This window comes from Prosopis cineraria, unplaced genomic scaffold (genome assembly GCF_029017545.1).
Source record: "Prosopis cineraria cultivar Desert tree isolate PC_DT_omini unplaced genomic scaffold, ASM2901754v1 PC4, whole genome shotgun sequence".
NCBI classification, from domain to species: domain Eukaryota; kingdom Viridiplantae; phylum Streptophyta; class Magnoliopsida; order Fabales; family Fabaceae; genus Prosopis; species Prosopis cineraria.
In genome coordinates this window covers 36,571,635-36,590,699 of record NW_026555335.1, presented here as the reverse complement: position 1 = coordinate 36,590,699, position 19,065 = coordinate 36,571,635, and the positions used below count along the sequence as shown (strand labels likewise).

General features: G+C 32.9%; 3 protein-coding genes across 5 annotated transcripts; all 3 read right to left on the bottom strand.

Moving 5' to 3' along the window:
• Positions 1-307: 307 nt before the first annotated feature.
• LOC129309347 (uncharacterized) lies at positions 308-2,817 on the bottom strand. Of its 2 annotated transcripts, XM_054950902.1 has the most exons (7): positions 2,672-2,817; positions 2,525-2,579; positions 2,135-2,185; positions 1,336-1,427; positions 1,178-1,255; positions 814-972; positions 308-590 (listed from the first exon to the last, which is right to left on the bottom strand). In XM_054950902.1, the coding sequence occupies exons 1-6, from the start codon at positions 2,725-2,727 to the stop codon at positions 825-827; spliced, it is 480 nt and encodes a 159-aa protein (XP_054806877.1). In that variant the 5' UTR covers positions 2,728-2,817; the 3' UTR covers positions 308-590; positions 814-824. The 2 variants fall into 2 exon arrangements, with proteins under 2 accessions (XP_054806877.1, XP_054806876.1); XM_054950901.1 differs by having other exon boundaries at positions 308-972.
• A 2,860-nt stretch (positions 2,818-5,677) lies between these two features.
• LOC129309749 (uncharacterized) lies at positions 5,678-7,193 on the bottom strand. Its single transcript, XM_054951445.1, has 3 exons — positions 6,806-7,193; positions 6,526-6,715; positions 5,678-6,302 (listed from the first exon to the last, which is right to left on the bottom strand). Exons 1-3 carry the CDS (start codon positions 6,938-6,940, stop codon positions 5,833-5,835), a joined length of 795 nt encoding a protein of 264 aa, XP_054807420.1. The 5' UTR covers positions 6,941-7,193; the 3' UTR covers positions 5,678-5,832.
• Positions 7,194-11,374: 4,181 nt separating this feature from the next.
• On the bottom strand, positions 11,375-17,917 carry LOC129308276 (probable Histone-lysine N-methyltransferase ATXR5). 2 transcript variants are annotated; one of them, XM_054949347.1, is made up of 8 exons: positions 17,377-17,917; positions 17,165-17,245; positions 14,460-14,686; positions 14,198-14,298; positions 13,901-14,113; positions 13,598-13,633; positions 13,150-13,189; positions 11,375-11,745 (listed from the first exon to the last, which is right to left on the bottom strand). In XM_054949347.1, the coding sequence occupies exons 1-7, from the start codon at positions 17,720-17,722 to the stop codon at positions 13,186-13,188; spliced, it is 1,008 nt and encodes a 335-aa protein (XP_054805322.1). In that variant the 5' UTR covers positions 17,723-17,917; the 3' UTR covers positions 11,375-11,745; positions 13,150-13,185. The 2 variants fall into 2 exon arrangements, with proteins under 2 accessions (XP_054805322.1, XP_054805321.1); XM_054949346.1 differs by lacking the exons at positions 11,375-11,745; positions 13,150-13,189 and having other exon boundaries at positions 13,257-13,633; positions 17,377-17,916.
• Positions 17,918-19,065: the final 1,148 nt, after the last annotated feature.

The window sequence follows — 19,065 nt, the reverse complement described above, 5'->3', positions numbered from 1 at the left end:
GGTGAATTTTGAAAATTAAAAAAGTATGTAATAATACTAAAATTGAAGGTAGCGTAATTTATATTTTGTATTATTTTCCCAGAAGTGTAATAATTTTAAAATAAAAGTTAGCATGTTACAACCATTGAGCATAGGCTAGCTTATTATTTTCACAACTCTTTCATCACTTAATTATTGAACAAATGTAAGCATCGAACAAAGCTTACTGGCATCCATTATTCAATTGGTGTTCAGTCTGTGTAGAAGGATAAGATAAGTGGTGAGGAGAGAAGAAATTGGTGCAACAACAAAAACTTTGGTGTGTAGCTTCATCTTCAAAGGCAAGAATTAAAAGCAACAACAGGGCGTGCAAAGGTATTTGAATTCAAGGAAAATGCAATATTCCAGGAGGCACCTCATCTACTGAACCACACAATTGCCTACAACAGATCAACAATATCATCCCTCAAAACCTAACAGCTTCACACTCTTGATACAGACCATTACCAATTACCATTGCCAACAAGATAAAATGAAGTTCTTTGATTTCCATCCAAGTAACCTAAGGGAGACACCCTTCTCTGACACGTCCAGTTTGCATCAACTCTTTTCTGGTTGTGAGAGAGAGAGAGAAAGAGAGATAACAACATAGATCTCAGATATTGCTTTTCCACTCTCAGATCAGAATTTCAGACAGATTATTTTACATATCAATGAACCCTTTCCCACCAAGACAGAAAAAATTGCTTTATGTATGGTGAAAGTATAAGAGAGAATTGAAACCAGAAAAAAAAAAAAAAAACAAGGCATTCTATGAAGGAGCAGCAGGATTACATTAAAAACAATCATACATCAGAGTCAGATTTCTCCTCCTTTGGTGCTGCATATTGCCTGGTGAGACGGGATCGTGTCCACGGATCAAGAGGAGCTCTCGGTGGTGGTTGAGAAGTTGGTGGCTTTGACTGCCTCAGCTCATTTTCTCTGTCAATAAACCTGTTTCAGCATATAAAAAAATAATTAATCAAAATAGGTCGATTTCAATATCCTCCAACCCAAGCAACCAACATGGCTTGATGGTTTGAAGTTTATACTTCAAAGTCGCGTGGTTGCATATGACAAAACCATAAGATAACTAGAACGAAGACATCAAAAGCATTAAATGACAAACAAGTAATGAGTTATATAATTCAAGACTTACTCAATGTAAGCCATTGGTGCAGCGTCCCCCACTCGAATCCGAGTCCGAAGCACTCTAGTGTATCCACCTGCTCTATCCCTGATAAACATAATTTCTGTTGTATTATAAATTAACATTCATAAATTGACCACTAAAATCATGTCCCTTTCAACGCTCACTTGTATCGGTAAGCCAGTTCTGTAAACAGCTTGTGAAGAACATCATCTCCACGCACAAAGCTGGCTGCACGCCTTGCAGCACACAGGGTACCCTGCAACATTTTAAGTTGGGGCCAATACCTAAGCTCAAGAGGTCAAAGTAAATGTGATAAATTAAATAAAAATAAGTATTCTGCAATCATCTTCAGTATCAATATCACAGTGAAAGATATCAACAGTCATCTGATTCTCATAAAGTATAATGACAAATACACATTAGACTGGCTATTAATATCCTCCGTATGATCTCTTAATTTCTTTGGAAGCATGCAGAGTCAAGGAAGACACTTTCACTGAACTTTGCAACCTCAAAGAGCCAAAAAAAAAAAAAACAACAAAACAAAACAAAACAACGCAACCTATTAGAAGTGAATGGAATTAAGTGACGAACAAAATTTCTAAATTCAAGCACTAATACGTACATCTTTGAACACAGTCATTAAAGAAATAGTTGAATTCATGCTAGAAATTTAGAGAACCTTGAGCTTATCAAAGTTTAAGGTGAGAAGCAAGGTTTCCGAACATTGCTAACACGCATAATACACGGATAGGCACATAATTCTTCGTAGAAAATAATATATTACGTTAAGAAAAAATACCAATAGCAATGATGAATTAATTATTTCTCGTCCATGAACCATTACTATGACTATTCGAACTAAATTGTACTCTATTCCTGTCCTTTCCAGCTCCCAAAGGATCCCCATACACATACATCAAGGCTTTATATTGCATAAACAAGGAGTTACAACTTACAAACCTCTTTCCCGAGCTGGACCATGTTATCTGCAAGTCTGCGGACCTCTTTAGCCTACAAAAGAAATGCAAACAATCATATATGCAATATTTCGCGCCAGAAAATTGAAACGTTGACACTGAATTTCTACTGCTATCATCCAATCTGATTTGGTTATTGTAAAGAGAAGGACAGATAATATATCTCAGTAAAAAATAGTAATTTGCCAAAACATGTTCTAATCATAACAAGCAAATACTGTATTAACACAAATAGAGCTATAACTATCCCAAATAAAAAATGCGCAGAAGCATTTGATGAAATGAATCAGACTATTAACGCCAGAAATCGAGCAATAACAAGATTTTGAATTTAAATCCCAAAACATGGGAAAGTGGGGAGGGAAGGAATTACCTTGGCAACAGTGGTTTCGATACGCTCGTGCTTCACCAACTGCGACACCATTGTTCTAGATAAGGACAAATGAATTGCTTTCAATTTAGAAAATGTTCAGATAAAGTTAGATCAATAAGAAATCGATCTTTGAACTGGACTAACAACCTGAGCATAGACATTCGATGACCCGTAGGTCGACCAAGCTTCCTGAACTTCGTCATTTTTCAGTTGAAACGAAGTAATTGAGGGAGAAGATTGAAATGAAAACCCCACAGACTTCAGTGTTGGACGAGCTGAAGACGAAGCAAGGGTTTTAGGGTTATGGGTGAAAAAAGATTGGGCTTTTGTTTGATTTTGCTTTGCTTCTACAGCCCAATATTAACTCAGCATCTTTGTTGGGCCGATCTTTTTTATGTGGGCCTAGTGCAGCTAGCTTCCTTTTAAAATTGACCAAAACAATTGACCCGAACAAAAAGAGGGAAAAGCCGAATATTTTTTAAATAATCAAAATGTTTTGACCAAATAAATACAATTTTATTAATATATTTATATCATTAAAAATTATTATTAATACTTATAATTGAGTAATATTGAGAAGAAATTCAATATAAAGAGAAAAAATAGAACGAGACAAGTCTTACTGTAAATGTAAAATATACTTAATGGTATTAAATACAAACTAATTACTACTGAATGTTAATTCAAAATATAAAAAATATTGTGAATATAAATATTTTTATAATTAAATGAGCATGATTTTCCCTTGTGAATTACAGAGAAGGCTTAGATTCTTATTTAAATCTTCAAGCCTGTGAATAAAAAATTGAAATAGTAACATTTTTACTCAGGTTCATATTCTTCATTCACTTAATATCCAATCATGAGAAATTTTTTCAAAGAATTTAACAATTATTTTTTCAAATTTAAAGATTCATTTTATTGATTTTAAATTTAATTGAAAAATAAATTGTTTATATATATTGCCAGATTTTATATATATAGATGGATATTATACCAACTATACCTATTAATTACTTAATTTAAAATGTTAAAAATTGTGGATAAATGACACAATCAATGAAACATATGAACACAAAAAAGCTATATCGATCAACATGAAAAAAAAAAAAGGTAAGAGTAATGATGCTATTGATTAAGTTACAAAGATTTACTTTGGATGGATTCGATGGAACAATAAAAAGATATCGATGATATATAGATGGTAGTAATTAACAATTATTAATTGAGATATGGTTTAAGTGGAGTGGAATATAGATGGATGTGTGAAAAGCAAAAAGAGAAAGAAATGCGTGAAATTGTGAGAGTGAGCCAAGCAAGACTGGTGATGGATTATGATGAGTACGTACTGATGAAGATGATTAATGATGAAGCCACCTGTTTTGGCATTTGGCCACTGGTTTTTAGCCTTGACAACGTTGGTCGTGTTTATCCCTTGCTTCTTCTTCTGCCTTCATTATTTTTAATTCCTTCACGTCACCTTCTTTTCCACACAACACAATAATATATAATCGTATTAAATTGTTCATGTCATTATTCTCTCTCAGACTCTCTAATCAATCATTGACCATAGCTTCCCTTTGTGGGGCTCGTAAAAGTCTTTAGGATAACATATATATAGACAGAACACACAGATAATTCACCAAATGACAAAAGAATATAATTAAACTTAGCAGATAGCTACGTTCCTTTACTAAGCAGCTGTATGTTTCTGTGTGTTTCAGCTCTTTTAATTACTTATTAGCTTCTATCATTTTACTTTGATTACTGTAATATTTCTACTTCTATTCCTTCATGATAAGAACACACTCTTGTCGGTTACAATTCAAACAAGTTAGCCAATCATGTATCATTTATAATGCACATTGCCTCCTCATCATGTTATAGATTAACACATATACAAAGTGCTAAAACGAAAGTAAAAAATGATCATTGTGATCCTATTTGTCATATCAAATCACCTAACAAATTTTTCATCATATTTTTTTCTCTAGTGAGGCATAAAAAATATAATCCGTTGAGGTGCATTGAGGTCAAAATATAAGCATAGTAATCACTACTAAGGGTAAAAGGGTAATTTCTCTCAAACAGTGAGGGTGCAAGAGCTATGATTTGAATTTCCTAACTATTTGCCTAACTGATAAGAGTTTCCATCACTTACATTAACATGAATAAATCATCATATTTTTAAAAAGAATCAGTATCAGTTTTATGCATATTATATTGTCTAAGAAAAAATTACAATATTCATGGCTCATGAAACCTAAGCAACCTTCCTTCTTTTTTCTTTCTATTGCACTTTTATCGATATAGAAAATGGAATTTAAAAAATATTTTTTTAGTGATACAAGGAGCATCTTTCATCTCCCAATTTAGTTATTCATACATCAAGGTTGTGATTCAAACCTACGAACTACATGTTTAAGTAACAAGAGCTGCATGAAATAATTATGCTCTTGGGCTGGGAAAATGTGGACTGGGAATTTATATACCAAAAAAGGTGCTGCAAAATGCAAACACAATTATTTTCCTAACTGATAACAACTTCTACCGTTTATTTCAACTTAAATCGGTCATCATATTTTAACAAAAATCAATACGTGTCTTATGCATATCATATCCTAAGAAAGCCAATAGACACACGCATAATCATTTCATGTGACTCTGCCCAAAAGTATTATTAAAGAGAATGGCCTGGAGAGTTCTAGAAGAGGGTGGAAAAAAAACAATAATACTTTAAATAATTGAGGATTCATCTTTACACAACTATAAATTTATAGATACATGTTCAGTTGCCCTTTTCTTCCTCAAGCCCTCACTATCATTCTCCCACGCATTATTATTTCATCTTAAGGCTCATCCACAGATTCATAGACGCAAGCTCTTCTAACAAATATAACAAATTTCGGTGCAAGAAAGCAAAGTTAAGATCCACAGAATCTTGCTTTTTTAGAGAGTTGATTTCAATTTTCTTTTCTTTTTAATTTAAAACGTGCCAGAACCAGAGTCTTCAACTTTCAACATGCAATGAAGACGAATCTCTGAGTTTTTGTTTTTTTTTTTTTTTGGTCTTCTAAAGATAAACCTTTTTTTTTCTTGTTTTATTCTTTCGAGAGTTTGGAAGTTTAATTTTGCTTTGACAACTGAACAATATTACCATCCCAATGAGACATAGTAACTTTTATTTTGGAATATAAACAAAACTTCCAGAGTTATAATGTCTAGAGACAAAATTGATTGCACTCTACAAGAAACAAGAGGAATTTCCAAACTCAGACCCCAAAGCTGAAGCTTTAATAACCCTGCAATTAGACGTTGCAACAATTCAAGCTCATGTTGGAGAATTGACAAGACAAGGCAGAACCAGCAGAAGCCATATCCATTTTCTTAGGCTTCACCATTGGAGGGACCCACTTGCCAGTTTCATCACCACAACCACTTTGATCTCTTGCTACTCTATAATCCTTTCTTGGATTCTCAGTCTCTTTGTGACACCCAGAAAGCCATTTTGATTGCATGTAACCATTTGTTCTCCATGGAGGAACATGAAGACCTTTCTGTCTAAGGGACTGTTTGGCTGCAGAACACAACAAGGAGATTATCTTACACAACCTGTCTTCATTTCCAACAAATATTACTGGCACTGAATCTATCATTTCTCTGTAGTCTTGTGTAGGCCTTGCTAGTTCAAACTGAGACCTGAAGTCTATGTCTACTATTAGCCTCTCTCTTCTACCATTCTCATCTTCATTTATCACTTCAATAAACTCATATTCACCTGTTACACAACAGCAACAACAAAGTTTAAAAAGCTGAGATTTTTGTGGAAGGAACCGATCAAGTTAGCAGCAAGTTCAGATTTTGAATGTTTGACTAGAACTAAGGAGCCAATAATTGATGGCCCAGATCAGCAGAGGGACAAGACAAGGGTGTTTTTTTTTTTTTTTGTGTCTGTCCTCAGGAGAGAGAAAGCTAAGGAAGATGAAGGAAGAAACACCAACCAGCTGGACAGCCTAAGGAAGTGGACCAGGATGTTTGGCACAGAGAAGCATGAAGGCCATCGATTTTGAGGTTCTTGACAAGCCACTTCCTCAGACTTGAGGTTCTCTTAGTGTCTCTTCTTCCCTTCATATGCTTCAACACATGCCTCAGAACCATAGCCTCGGACGATGTCTCGCTCCTGAGAACATCCTGAATTCACAAAATCAGCAACAAATCAGAGACACACCACAAGACACATGCAGGACAGAAACTCAACCCTCAGAAATCATAGAGAAGAACCTGCAGAAGAAAATACTGGGTTTGATGGTTCAACGCGAGACAGTTCGAGGAAGAAGAAATTGCGGGGGAGGGAGATTCAGACTCAATGAAATCTCGTACCATCCGAACCAGCTCGTCCTCCTCTAAGCTACCCATCACTGTTCTTTTTTAAGAACAAGAAGAAATGACAAGAGCAGTCTGAGGTCGTGGAAAGGCTCGTCTTTTATACATGAGAAGAGGGGTTGGATATGGCGGTGGAAATTGAAATTAACAGTTAAATACAGCGAGTGGCGACAGATGAGGACATGATAAGATAATTGAACAGGATCAGTAAAAAAAAAAAAATTTACTCGCAGTGAAGGGTTACAATTAGGTACAGTGAGAGGAATATGCTCATTCTTTCTGGTTGCTTCAATTAAAAATGACAGAAAAAGGAATATCCAAAAAATTCCAGGAGCTACACTGTAAGATACAGTCTTTTATGTTTGGTATGTGCGTGTGTAAGAGTGAAACAGATAAGGAGGATCTACAGTACGTTATGATTTTGAACACGGAATCAAGAGGGAATATATATATATATATATAATAACTACACTGAATCTGGGTTGGTGAAAATAATAAATAAAATTCAAAAAATAAAACAAAGATAGAAATAAAGAATGAAAAGAATCGTTTTTTGTACGTCAATGAAAAGAAACGTTTGAGAGCAATGTTGGGTTGGGCATGAATTCATGTTTGCATGTGTGAGTCTTGATTTATCATGTAAAACAAACTATTGACTCAGAAGGGAAAGTGTGCACCAAAAATTAGAATGAATGACCAAACTGATCCCTTCACACTTGGAAAGGTGGGTGGGAATGGCTTTTTTTTTTTTCTTTGCCATTAAATTGAATTTTGATGATTTATATTTGATAATTTTAAAAAATATAAATTAAGACGTTAGTACTGAAATTTGACGTAATTGATTCAGAATTGGAGCGATGAAAAATAAAAAGGGTCCAAAATGTGAACATATATTACTTTCCTGATTTTGGTGATATGGAGTGTGTGTGCCTGTTGTCTGGTATTTTTATTTATTAAGTTAAAACTATGAGCTTGTGACAGTTGGGAATTAAATAAATATTAAAATAATGACGATTGCTTGATGCGTATGCCAGATGGAAAATCAAGAAATGACTTGGTGGATCTTTGATGATGTCCTCGTATCGTAAGAGACAATCCTTTTGGGCTGAGACTTTTTCTTCATGTAAGAATAGTGGAAAACAGGAACGCAAAAAAAAAATAAAGAAAGAAAAAGAAATAACAGAAGTGAAGAGAAAAAAATGAAATAGAGAGAATTATTTTAAAATTTTTCTCAATACAATTAATTACACTCAAATTTATTAACAATTGAGCTTAAAAGAATTGACTTGGATGCAATTCTTCCAATGAAATATCACCGGGTACTTAGATCAATTGGTAAGGAGGTTAATTCAGTTTAATAAGATATTTTGAAATTTAAACTCTAGACATGTAATAATGATTAAATTATAAATGAAAACTATGCCTCCAAAGAGTTGCCTTTAAGTGCTAACCAAATTAATTTAAACCAAAAACTTAAAATATCAGAGCTCGTTAAAAAAAAAAAAAACAGAGAGAGAGAGATGAAATAAAATGAACTGTATCCATAGCAAGCAACTGGGAGAGAATCAACTCATCACCTTTTACAGGCACCACCATTAGACGATTAGAGGTGGTCTGTTTTTATTTTCGTTATTCGATCTCATGTTGTGTTTTCACATTCTTTTGAATAAGTATATATGTTCGTATTCCAAAAAAAAAAATCTTATGTGTTCCATATGGCAATAATTTATAAGCATTTTTAATTAATTAATTATTTTTATTTTCAATTCACACAAAGACAAATCAAGTAAACACTAAAATAATAATTTAGAGCGGCACATGGATAAAATCAGGTCAAGCATTATTCCTACTTGTGCCCGACCCGAGGTGCAATTTGGGCCATCTCGATGTTCGAGTGTTTGGCTTAGGTTTAACCCAGCTGACTAAAAAAAATTCTACAAATATTTTTTAAAATATATAAAAAATTTCTTGAAAAAATATTATTATTATCATTTAAAATATATTCTTCATAAAATTAATATTAGAATTAAAAGGAATTTTATTAAAAGTATATATGAACAACAATTGTCAAGCCTGCTTATTTTAGGTTATTTTGTAAAAAAAAATAATTTATTTTTTGAAAAAAATTATTTTGTAAGTTTTTATTATATTTGTTTAGGCTTTAAAAAATAATCAAAAACTGAAAAAAAAACCAGAATTTTGATTATTTTACGAGACTACTTTGAATAACTTTTAAAAATAATCTAACATGATAGATGAGAAAAAAATATTTTTAAAAAGTGGGATACATGAAGATATCATAAAATATTAAAATAATTAAATAATAAATTATTTTACAATACAATAATCAAGGAAGATGTCACAAAATTTAAAAATAATTAATTAATAATCACTTTTTTATTATTGTAACCAAACTTAAAATAAGTCTTCTTTTTATAAAATATTTGCAAAATAAATTTCCTATTACAAAATCTCTAAACTATGCAAAAATTATGTATTTTTTAATTTTAAAAAAATAGGCCTTCAATTATTTTTACACAATATTAAGTTGAAAATAAAGTTTAAATTTTGGAAGAGATTTAAAAAATTACAATGATAAAAAAGTCCAAAAGATCATAAAAATAGTATAGTTCATAATAACTTTTTTAAAAATAATACTATAAAATAAATATTATTCACAAAAAATTTTCAAAAATAAAAAATAACACATGTTTAAGCCAGGCTAGGTGGAGTTTGACTCTACCCAATGCTTGCTCGATGTACCCAAATACCTTAGATAGGGTTAGGTTGATCGAGCATTCAGGCATAATGCACAACCCTAAATAATATTTAAAAATACTTTGTCACATATCTCCCAACAAATTTTTACAAATGGGTGGTCCATCATAAATGAGGGAAGGGGGGAAAAAAGAAATACGTATAAAGGCAACAAGGTATTGTGCATCATCTGGCACTATTGTTTCCTTCCTTTATAAATGGGCCTAACTATGAAAAAACTATGTGCCGAAGAGAATGCTTTTTTCTGGGTCCAGTTGAAAAGAGACTTTCTTTGTGGCAATCAGACCTCTTGCCTAATGAACAAGAAAGCCAGCTTTTCCTTTTCTTTTTGAGGAAATGATAATAAAATCTTTTAAAATATATAAATAATAATTTAATTCTTTAAAATGTTATAACTTCACTGAAATTATTAAGAACTTTTCTATCAATAATAAATTTATACAAATGATTAAATTGTCTTTGTTAAAAATAAAACGATTCACAAGTTTTATTTAGATAATCACAATTTTTTTATATTAGCAATAATGTAATAACAAATTAAAAATTTAGCATACAAAGTTATAATTTATTATTACATTATTATGAATATAAGAAAAAAAGTTGTGATTATATAAACAAAATTTGTGAATCGTTTTATTTTTAACAAGGATAATTAGGTCATTTATATAAATTTATTAATGACAGAAAAACTTCTAAAAACTTCAGTGAAATTATGATATTTTAAAAGATTAAATTATTATTTATATAATTCAAAAGGATTTTATTATCATTTTTCCTTTCTTTTTCCCCCCTAATTTTTTGCATGGAACACCCATAATTTTAGGCAAGTCCTACATCAACTATGGGATTTTAATGGGAACCAAGCTCATTTGAATAGAGTTGCGATGAGGTTTGTTTAGGTGAAAGCTCTGCCACTAACGTTTTTGCATTTTATAAAACTCAAACTCGAAACTTTTAATTAAATAAATACAATTCTTTTACCAGCTAAACCATCTAATTAAATCTTGCTTGTATACTTTTTTAGAATTGGGGATATTGTTTTACTTTGTACTAAACACTAAGAATATGTCTGGTTTAATGTTATAAATCATTAAAACCATCATTTTAGTAGTTCCCATTTCCCAATGTGAAACTGAACAAGCACTAATTTTTTAGGGAAAGAGGGAAGAACCATGAATCTTTTGGGAGCTAAAAATGTAGTTTCATCACATTCACCATGAGAAACGCCTAGTGTTGTGGAAAGGTTCCCAGATTGAAAGTGAGAAATTGTGTGGCTGTGAGAGACAACACAACAAAATTACCGGATCATATCAGAGTGGAAAGATGATTCTGATATCCGTGTTGCTGTAGTTGGTTTATCTTGTGAAGTGGGATATGCCTTGAACAGTGATAGACACTTGTCCTTACATGAATTGGATCCTTAAAACTAGTGTTAATACTGTTACTGAGTTTTAATGGCACTCTGGCCATAGCTAGCGATTGAAAGTTGGATTTGCTGACGATGCATATAAAGCAGTTTCCACTTTCTGTGAGAAACATGGGAATGGTTGGAATTTGGAAACATGTCAAAGAGAAGATAATATAAATTAATGACAGGTAAAAACTTTGATTTAAAGGATTTTATAGTTAAGCTAGCACTTATATTTTTCAAGATTATCACTCTCTTACTTCTTAAACTGTAGCGATATGCCTAGGTAAACCAGAATAGTATAGCATTATAATACCCCAAAAAAGAAAAAAGAAAAACAGATGAGGAGAAATAGCATCAGCCTATTCACAAGAATCCCTATCTGAGAACTCTTTTTTTTAAAAAAAAAAAAAACTCATATTAAAACCCTAACTTCCAAGTTGAGATAACCAAAAAAGCATCTTATCTTCCATCAGAGTAAGAAACTTAAAATCATCATTTATTTTCCAAAATTCAGGGAAGTGAGAACAAAGCTAAGCACGCCTCATGCTGCTTTTTCTTTTCTTCGGGGAGGGGGGTGGGGAGAGGACCCACCTCATGTTGAATTCCAGGCCAATTTGAAGGGATCTCAGTGCACAAAGGATATGATATACTGTGCCAAGAGTAACGAGGTTAGAGCTGTACAAATGGGTTGCAGATCAATTTATAAATTAACTCACACATGTTAGCGTTTTAGCATATTAGGTTGGATTAATCCATCAAGATAAACGGGCTAGAAAAACCTAACCTAACCCGCACATTAGCGGGTTAGTGAGCCCGCAGGCCAACCAGCAAAATACAATTTTATTTTTTAAAATAATTTAAAATGTATAATCAATATATCATATATGTAGACAATGGTTTTTTTATTTTTTTAAAATAAAATTTAAATATAAATTCATATTATTTCTCTCAACAAATTTATATTTCTGATTTTAATCAATAAATCTTATGAAATTAACAAATAATCTATATTTAAAATATTTTTATAAAAACTAATAAATAATTGATTTACAAACTATAACAAAAATTTCATTTACAAATTATAAAAAAGATTTACATTATTTTTTAAATGTAAAGAACCTATTTGGAACTCATAAATTATAAATTTAAAAAATATTGTCATTGTTGTAGATTTATAAAAAGATATATTATAATTAAAAAAATAAATTATTTTTTAAAAAATAGGTTAGCCCATTTAGCCTGTGGGTTAGCCAGTTTTAACCTATCATTTTTGTAGGTTGGGCTAACCCAACCCGATTTAAAAAATGAGCCAATTCTTTCAAGCCAATCCATTAAAATTGGTGGATTGAATGGACTAGCCCACGAGTTCAACTTGTTTTTCTGACTCTAAATGAAGTCATATGGCTTTTATTATATAAAGAATGACAGTTTAATTCTAAAATATTGATTAATGATAGTTTAGTTTCAAACAAAATATTTGAAATTATGAGCTGAAAATATTAATTCAAATAATTATAAATTCAAAAATTTTAATTATAAATAAAACATTTAAAATTTAAATATAGCTCTTATGTTATAACTAAGATTTTTGTTTATAATTGTGCAAATTAATATTTACAAGTCATTTTTTTCAAAATTTTTGTTAACACTTGACTGGCTTTATCCTTTATTATCTTATAATTTAGTAGTGTGCTTGCATGTACTCTGAAGTCCATGATATAATTAAATAAACAAATTCATTATTCATATGACTTTTACACAAACAAGATATCTGATTGCAAGCAGTCGTTCCATCCCAAAGCCCGGCTATAAATACACAGGTTTAATAGACACGTGTCAGGTAAATTATTTTTTCCCCTTCTTAATTTGAATGCAAGGAATATACACACAAAAAGAAACTGATATGCATTTTCAAGTAATTCCATATCCCTTAATTCTCATGGTATATGTTGGCATTAATTGCTGAATAGATCATTATCACATTTAAAATCAGTATAAATAAACTATAATTAATTGCATCATATGAAAAGGAACAAAGGTCAGAGTGCTTTACCTTAAAAGCCTTATATGTTAATCTTTCTCATGCATCTCAACTGTAATTCAAAAACATGTATACCTTAGATCATATACTGAAACTTGCCTCAAAGGAGAAAATTTGCAGGGCACCCAATTAATGTCTCAGACACGTAAGTGGACCATCTCTATGAAAAAAAATACATCTAACTGCCAATGGGATCAAATGGAGGGGAAAAAAATCATTGAATCTTTGGGAACAATAAGTCAGGGTTTTCAGGGGGGAAAAATGAAACTCTATTTCATGAGGATCCAAAATTGCATCCCAGTTCTATAAAAATTGTTAAGAGTTATTTACGGTTACTCAGACAAAATGATGAGTAGGGTATTCATGCTCATAACCGTTATAATCATAATAAAGCCTCTCCCCTTCTGAAATATCACGAGTAGCAACCAAAAAGACCCTGCATTCACCATTAACATTGTACCTCACACATTTACAGTTCTGCTTCTTTCTACCTTCCCTGCACAAAATTGGATTTATTTTAAGCATAGTTAGCCTATAATTAGGGAAAAAAAATTGTACATATTTATTTTAAGAAGAAGAAGAAGAAAAGAAGGGAAAAAAAAACACCTGCATTTTACAAAGAAACAACCCAAAAAGCTGGGTATTACAAGACATTGAGTTATTTACAAGGAACGCAAGAGCAATACAGGTTTTGCAGTAAAATACAGGAAGCATAATCTAATTTTCTTTTTATGAGACTTCAGCATAAGTGAGGCAGGCTTACTGTGTATGATTGTTGATGCCACTTATAAAGCGAGCAATGTTTCCACGTTTATCAGGGCAGATTACAAGACTTTTAGAAGGATCAGTTGCTAATAAAAGGGTCATCAGACTGTCACAGTCGTCATGTTCTCGGTTCTTAATGTAATCCACATCGCCTGTGTATTCAGCAATGAACGTCATATCCTTTATTGAGCCATCTGCCTCTACTGTATACCTACATCACAAGATCAATACAACCACACTCAATATAAACGTTCAAGTATTGATTGCCAGATCTATTAGAATTCAAGATAGATACCCTTCACATGAATCATAAACAACCATAAGGGGAGGGCATTGTCCTCTTCTACACATTGCTCTGCAGTGTTCCAAGGTCTCAATATCTTCCCTGGAAAGAACCTGAGAAGGAAAAGAATCCTTAATCAAACTAGCTCAAAATGATGGATACATCTTTAATTAAACTAGCTCAAAATGATGGAAACATCTAAACCAATGAGCCTTTTTGTTTGTGGCTCATTTTTAAGGAAATTGAAACAATGAGAGAAGTAATTAGCAGAAACCTGCATGCCACCATCTTCAAAATCGGCATGATTAGCAGACCTAGGAGCCATTTCATGCGAGTATGTGAGATCATCACTGAATTCCATATGCAATGCTGTTAAAGCAGCAGCAAGAGAACCCATCTGTTTCAGTCTCTGGCAAGGATTTTCTGTAGGAATAAATGGCAATAATCTTCTTCGTTTCTTTTGCAATATCAGTGATGTACGCCTTTTACGCTTCTTGGCATCTAGAAACCCAGAAAGAATAATTTCTTCAAATTAGATATATTATTTTGACAACTCTCTAAAAAGTCAATGGCACAAAAGTATATAACCAAGAATAGATTTAAGCCAAAAGACTGGAGTTTATTTAAAACGTATTAGCCCTCGTTTGTCTTGATGAAGAATCCCCAATAATTTTCTCACTCTCCTTTCTTAAGTTCTTTTCCCCCCTGCATCACCCCCACTCTCTCCTCTCTCTCTCCCCCCCCTCATCTTTTTTTCTTTTTCTTTTTCTTTTTTTAACATTAGATGATAATAGAAAGTGTTACCTGCCCTTCTACAACCCCACATTTTACTGGTGAAAACAATTAGAAAATAAGGAAAATTTAGGACGCCTTAATTTTTTCCCCCCAATAAGTCAATATATTTGATGGAGACTTAGTAGTATGGAATACCAAGTTTCACATTGAATAGCATAAGATACTATATAGGGTATCTAAGTGGGTTAATTTTCCTACCTCAATACCTAGCTTTAGGGGTAAAGTTCTTCATCTCACTTAGGTATCCATCAATTGGTATCAAAGTCTAGCTGTTAGCAGTTCTGGAGAAAGCTACCCATGGATGGTTCTAATCAGTAGGAAGACATATGTCATGGAATGCAGCTGCTAGGATGTCAGTTTTTCTTGGATGGCCAACTAATGGAGATTTGGCCGTATGAGATACCAAGTTTCAGTAGTATGAAATGCTCAATGGAGCATTCAAATGGATCGATTCTCTCATCTCAACAATTAGCTTCTAAGGTAGGGTTCCTCATCCCACTTAATTACCCATCAATCTTTCACTAAAAATAAATAAATATCTATGGATATCATTATAGTGACTCAATTTGTTGCCAATCACACACCCCTTTTACTCACTATATCCACATTGATGTCCAACTTTCTTTTCTAATAACCAATCCTTCACTTAAATTGTGAAACCATAAACATGTGATTCAAATTTTAGACATTCCTTGCAAAAGACTTACTAAAACGATAAGAAATTTCTATCAACATGGAATGTTGATTCCTTCTGATATATCAATTAGACATGTCACTCAACTCATATTTCTCTATCATCTCATGCTACTTGAGATGAAAGATCATTTTAATGGAACAATGGAAAGGATAGGAGAAAGGAAAGCATAAAAGACAAAATCATTTACTTATAAAATGTAGATTATATTATTTTTATCATTACTCAACATTGTCAGTTCCTGACAATTAGATTTTTTTTAAGAACAACATGAGTATCTTAGAAACACTAATTATTGAAAATACAATTGACCAAACTGATCATATAACTGTAAGTGCTAGGGTGGTGGTTCACATAAATTTTAAATGAAATGGAGCATCAGTCATGAGGTCAAGGGAATTTAGTTACAAGTCCAATCGCACATTTTCAAGCAAATATATGTGCTGAACATGCATATGCATATGAGCATATCCCTTGCCCTTGAATTTACATGGAATTTGCATATACCCAATCTCACGTTGAGTAGATCATCATGTTTCCTGTTTAAGAAGTTCTTGAAGAATAAGCTAGCATGCCATTGACTGCTGGAAGTTTTCTATTCAATTTCCCTTCTTTACCTTAAAATGCCTTCTTTAAAATGTGGACAGAACTTGTTGGATAATAGCTATAAACGTATGATAGACATTGCAAAGGAGAAGAAAAGGAAATATCTTTCCTCCCATATGCCAAACGAATAGCAAACTATAGAATGAGATTTCAAAGAGAATAAGACAAATTGCAGAAAATTTGAAAGCTTGTAATATGTAACTTGGCAATGTCTCACAGACTATATTTTAGATTGCTAGGCCAACAGAAAGTAAGAGATGATGATCATTTCTAGAAATCCCGATTGCTAGATGCAATTTTAAAACCACTTTCACGACAACTCTGTATTCGAATGGAAACTTGAGTCAGTAACCGTTCATTCAACTCAGAACTCCATTAACTGCAGATAGCATGCTTTAATTAGGTATCTAATCATATCGACCACTAGAGGTATGTTAACACCAAATTGGTCCATTTGGCAACCTAATCATTGAGATGCTCTTTAGCAAATCAAGCTAAATTATTATGGCATTGGGAAGAAACAGCAATAGCCTTTATTTCCCACACAATTGAGAAGAAAACACATCATTATTGCGGTCACTCATACCAAAAGATCCCACAGAATACCAAGCCGTCAATCAAACTGGCAGAATGCACTTACAAGAAGGTTAGTACAAACATTGAATGATTATATGTGTGATATGATATGTATTTTTTTCCAAATAATTTCTTGCTGCGGATGCTAATTGCTGAATAAACCAATTCGACCCAACATTACTTCAGGATAACCAAATAATGATTGAGCTGCATTTATATTTGTCAACAATTACCCCCGAGTGTGTGTTTTAGAAATGAATAAATCGATAGCAATGGTGGTGATGAATGTCTGAAATTTTACACATTACCTTGGGGAGAAGAGCACTTGTTTTTAAGATCAGCACATTTCTGAATCCGGAAAAAATCAATTATCTTCTTCTGAGAAAAACCTAAAATTGAAAAGAAACGCAGGGACATTGCCACATTTATCGACTCCCAAGGCAAACGGTTTTAGCAGGCATGCTTCCTGCGGCAGCAAAAGGAAAAGCAAAACAAAAACCAACCAAAAAAAAATCCCTACTTCTTACTCTCTTCTCCCCCGAACACTTAGGGCAAAGCCATGATCCAATAGGAACTCTCACAACAATGGGCCTCACGCATTTCATATGGAAGCCTTTATCGCATTTGTCACACAAAAGCAGCTCGTCCGGGCGTTCACCAGAGCCGCATTGATCACACAACACGTCACTGTAATCATCCCTCTCAACGACAGCATACCGTGCCTTGGCCATTATCTCGGCCAATGACTTATACTTCTTGACCGGAGGCGAGGCCGGCGGCGACGGCGACTGGCGCGGGGCTTGTGTGCGGCGGCTGAAGCCGATGAGCCTCTGAGCCGCCGCCGCCGAGGAGTTGGCCGGAGCCATACGGTAGGGACAGATAGGGAATTTAGGGAGTAGTGGAGGGCAGAATCGGAATCAAGGAGGCTCCCAGAGAGAGAGCTCTCTAGAGGAAGACGAAAATGGAGAAACGCTTTCTCATATTTGGTGCCTCTCTCTCGCGGGAGAGTGGCATTGACGAAAGAGGGTCAGTGCTACGGTGCGCTGAGGTGGACCCTTTTCATTGGATGTGCTAACGTGCACCCACCATGCGCACGGAATTTCATGCGTGCGCCACGCGCACTGTTGAGAGTCTCCTTCTCTGTTGTTATTATAGCCGTTCTAATTTTCACAAAGAGCAAATTGGCTCCTTCCTTAGAATGGTCCAACGTATCGTTTTGAAGTTGGTAATTTCCAGTTCCACCACGGCCAATTTTATATTATTAAAAATAAAAAAAACATTTGTGAGTAATGTCAATTTTTTTTTAACTGCAGTGACGTGAGAAAACAAATAAATATATGGGTCAAGTTCGTCGAATTCGTTTGTTTCCGTCAATACTTCTATTTTTGGTAAATACGTATTGGATATTAATTACTTGTATTTTTATAATTGATGAAAGTTTTATTTACTATCTTTCATGCAATCATTAGCTGTTTTCTTTCTTGATATAATTTTGAATATTTTGTCGTTAAATAATTACCACTTTGACGTGGCACACTTTTAGAATGTCACAAAACAAGGGTCCTGGCATTTTTACCATTTTTCCATGTATAAGACAGGGAGGGTTTACATTGGATTGTTATAAATTTTTGGATGAAACGATTCAACTAGCTTACTTTGAGATTTTGAATTTGTATAATGTAATATGCAATCACATTAAATAAAAATGTTAAAAGCATTATTGGTATACTCATAAGCCAATTATTGATAGTAACTGTCCCATATAACTGGGGTGGAATAAAGAAATAACCTTGGCTTCTCACTAATTAATCTTGTGCTTTTTCGTTTGTTTTTTCCTTTTATTTGGATTTGTATTGTTTTGTTTTTCCATGTAATATAAAAAACTAAATTTTTGGATGGATGAATTCAACATTTGATATGCAGGTTAATAGGTATAATATTTTAGTTTTGATCTGTTTGGAAATAAATATTAATTTAAGCTATATCTAGTCTTATTCAAAAAAAAAATAATCTCCATCAATAAAAAATGCAATATATTGTAATGATAATTCACTGTTTGCAATAAATTAAAATATAAATTATATTGTTATTTCATTTTTCTTAAAAGAAGTAGTCAAGAGAACTTGAATTCGGAATTTTTTTTTATGTGATATATTTTTCCTACAAAAATCTTATGTGATTATTCATTGATTATTTATGAAATTGCATT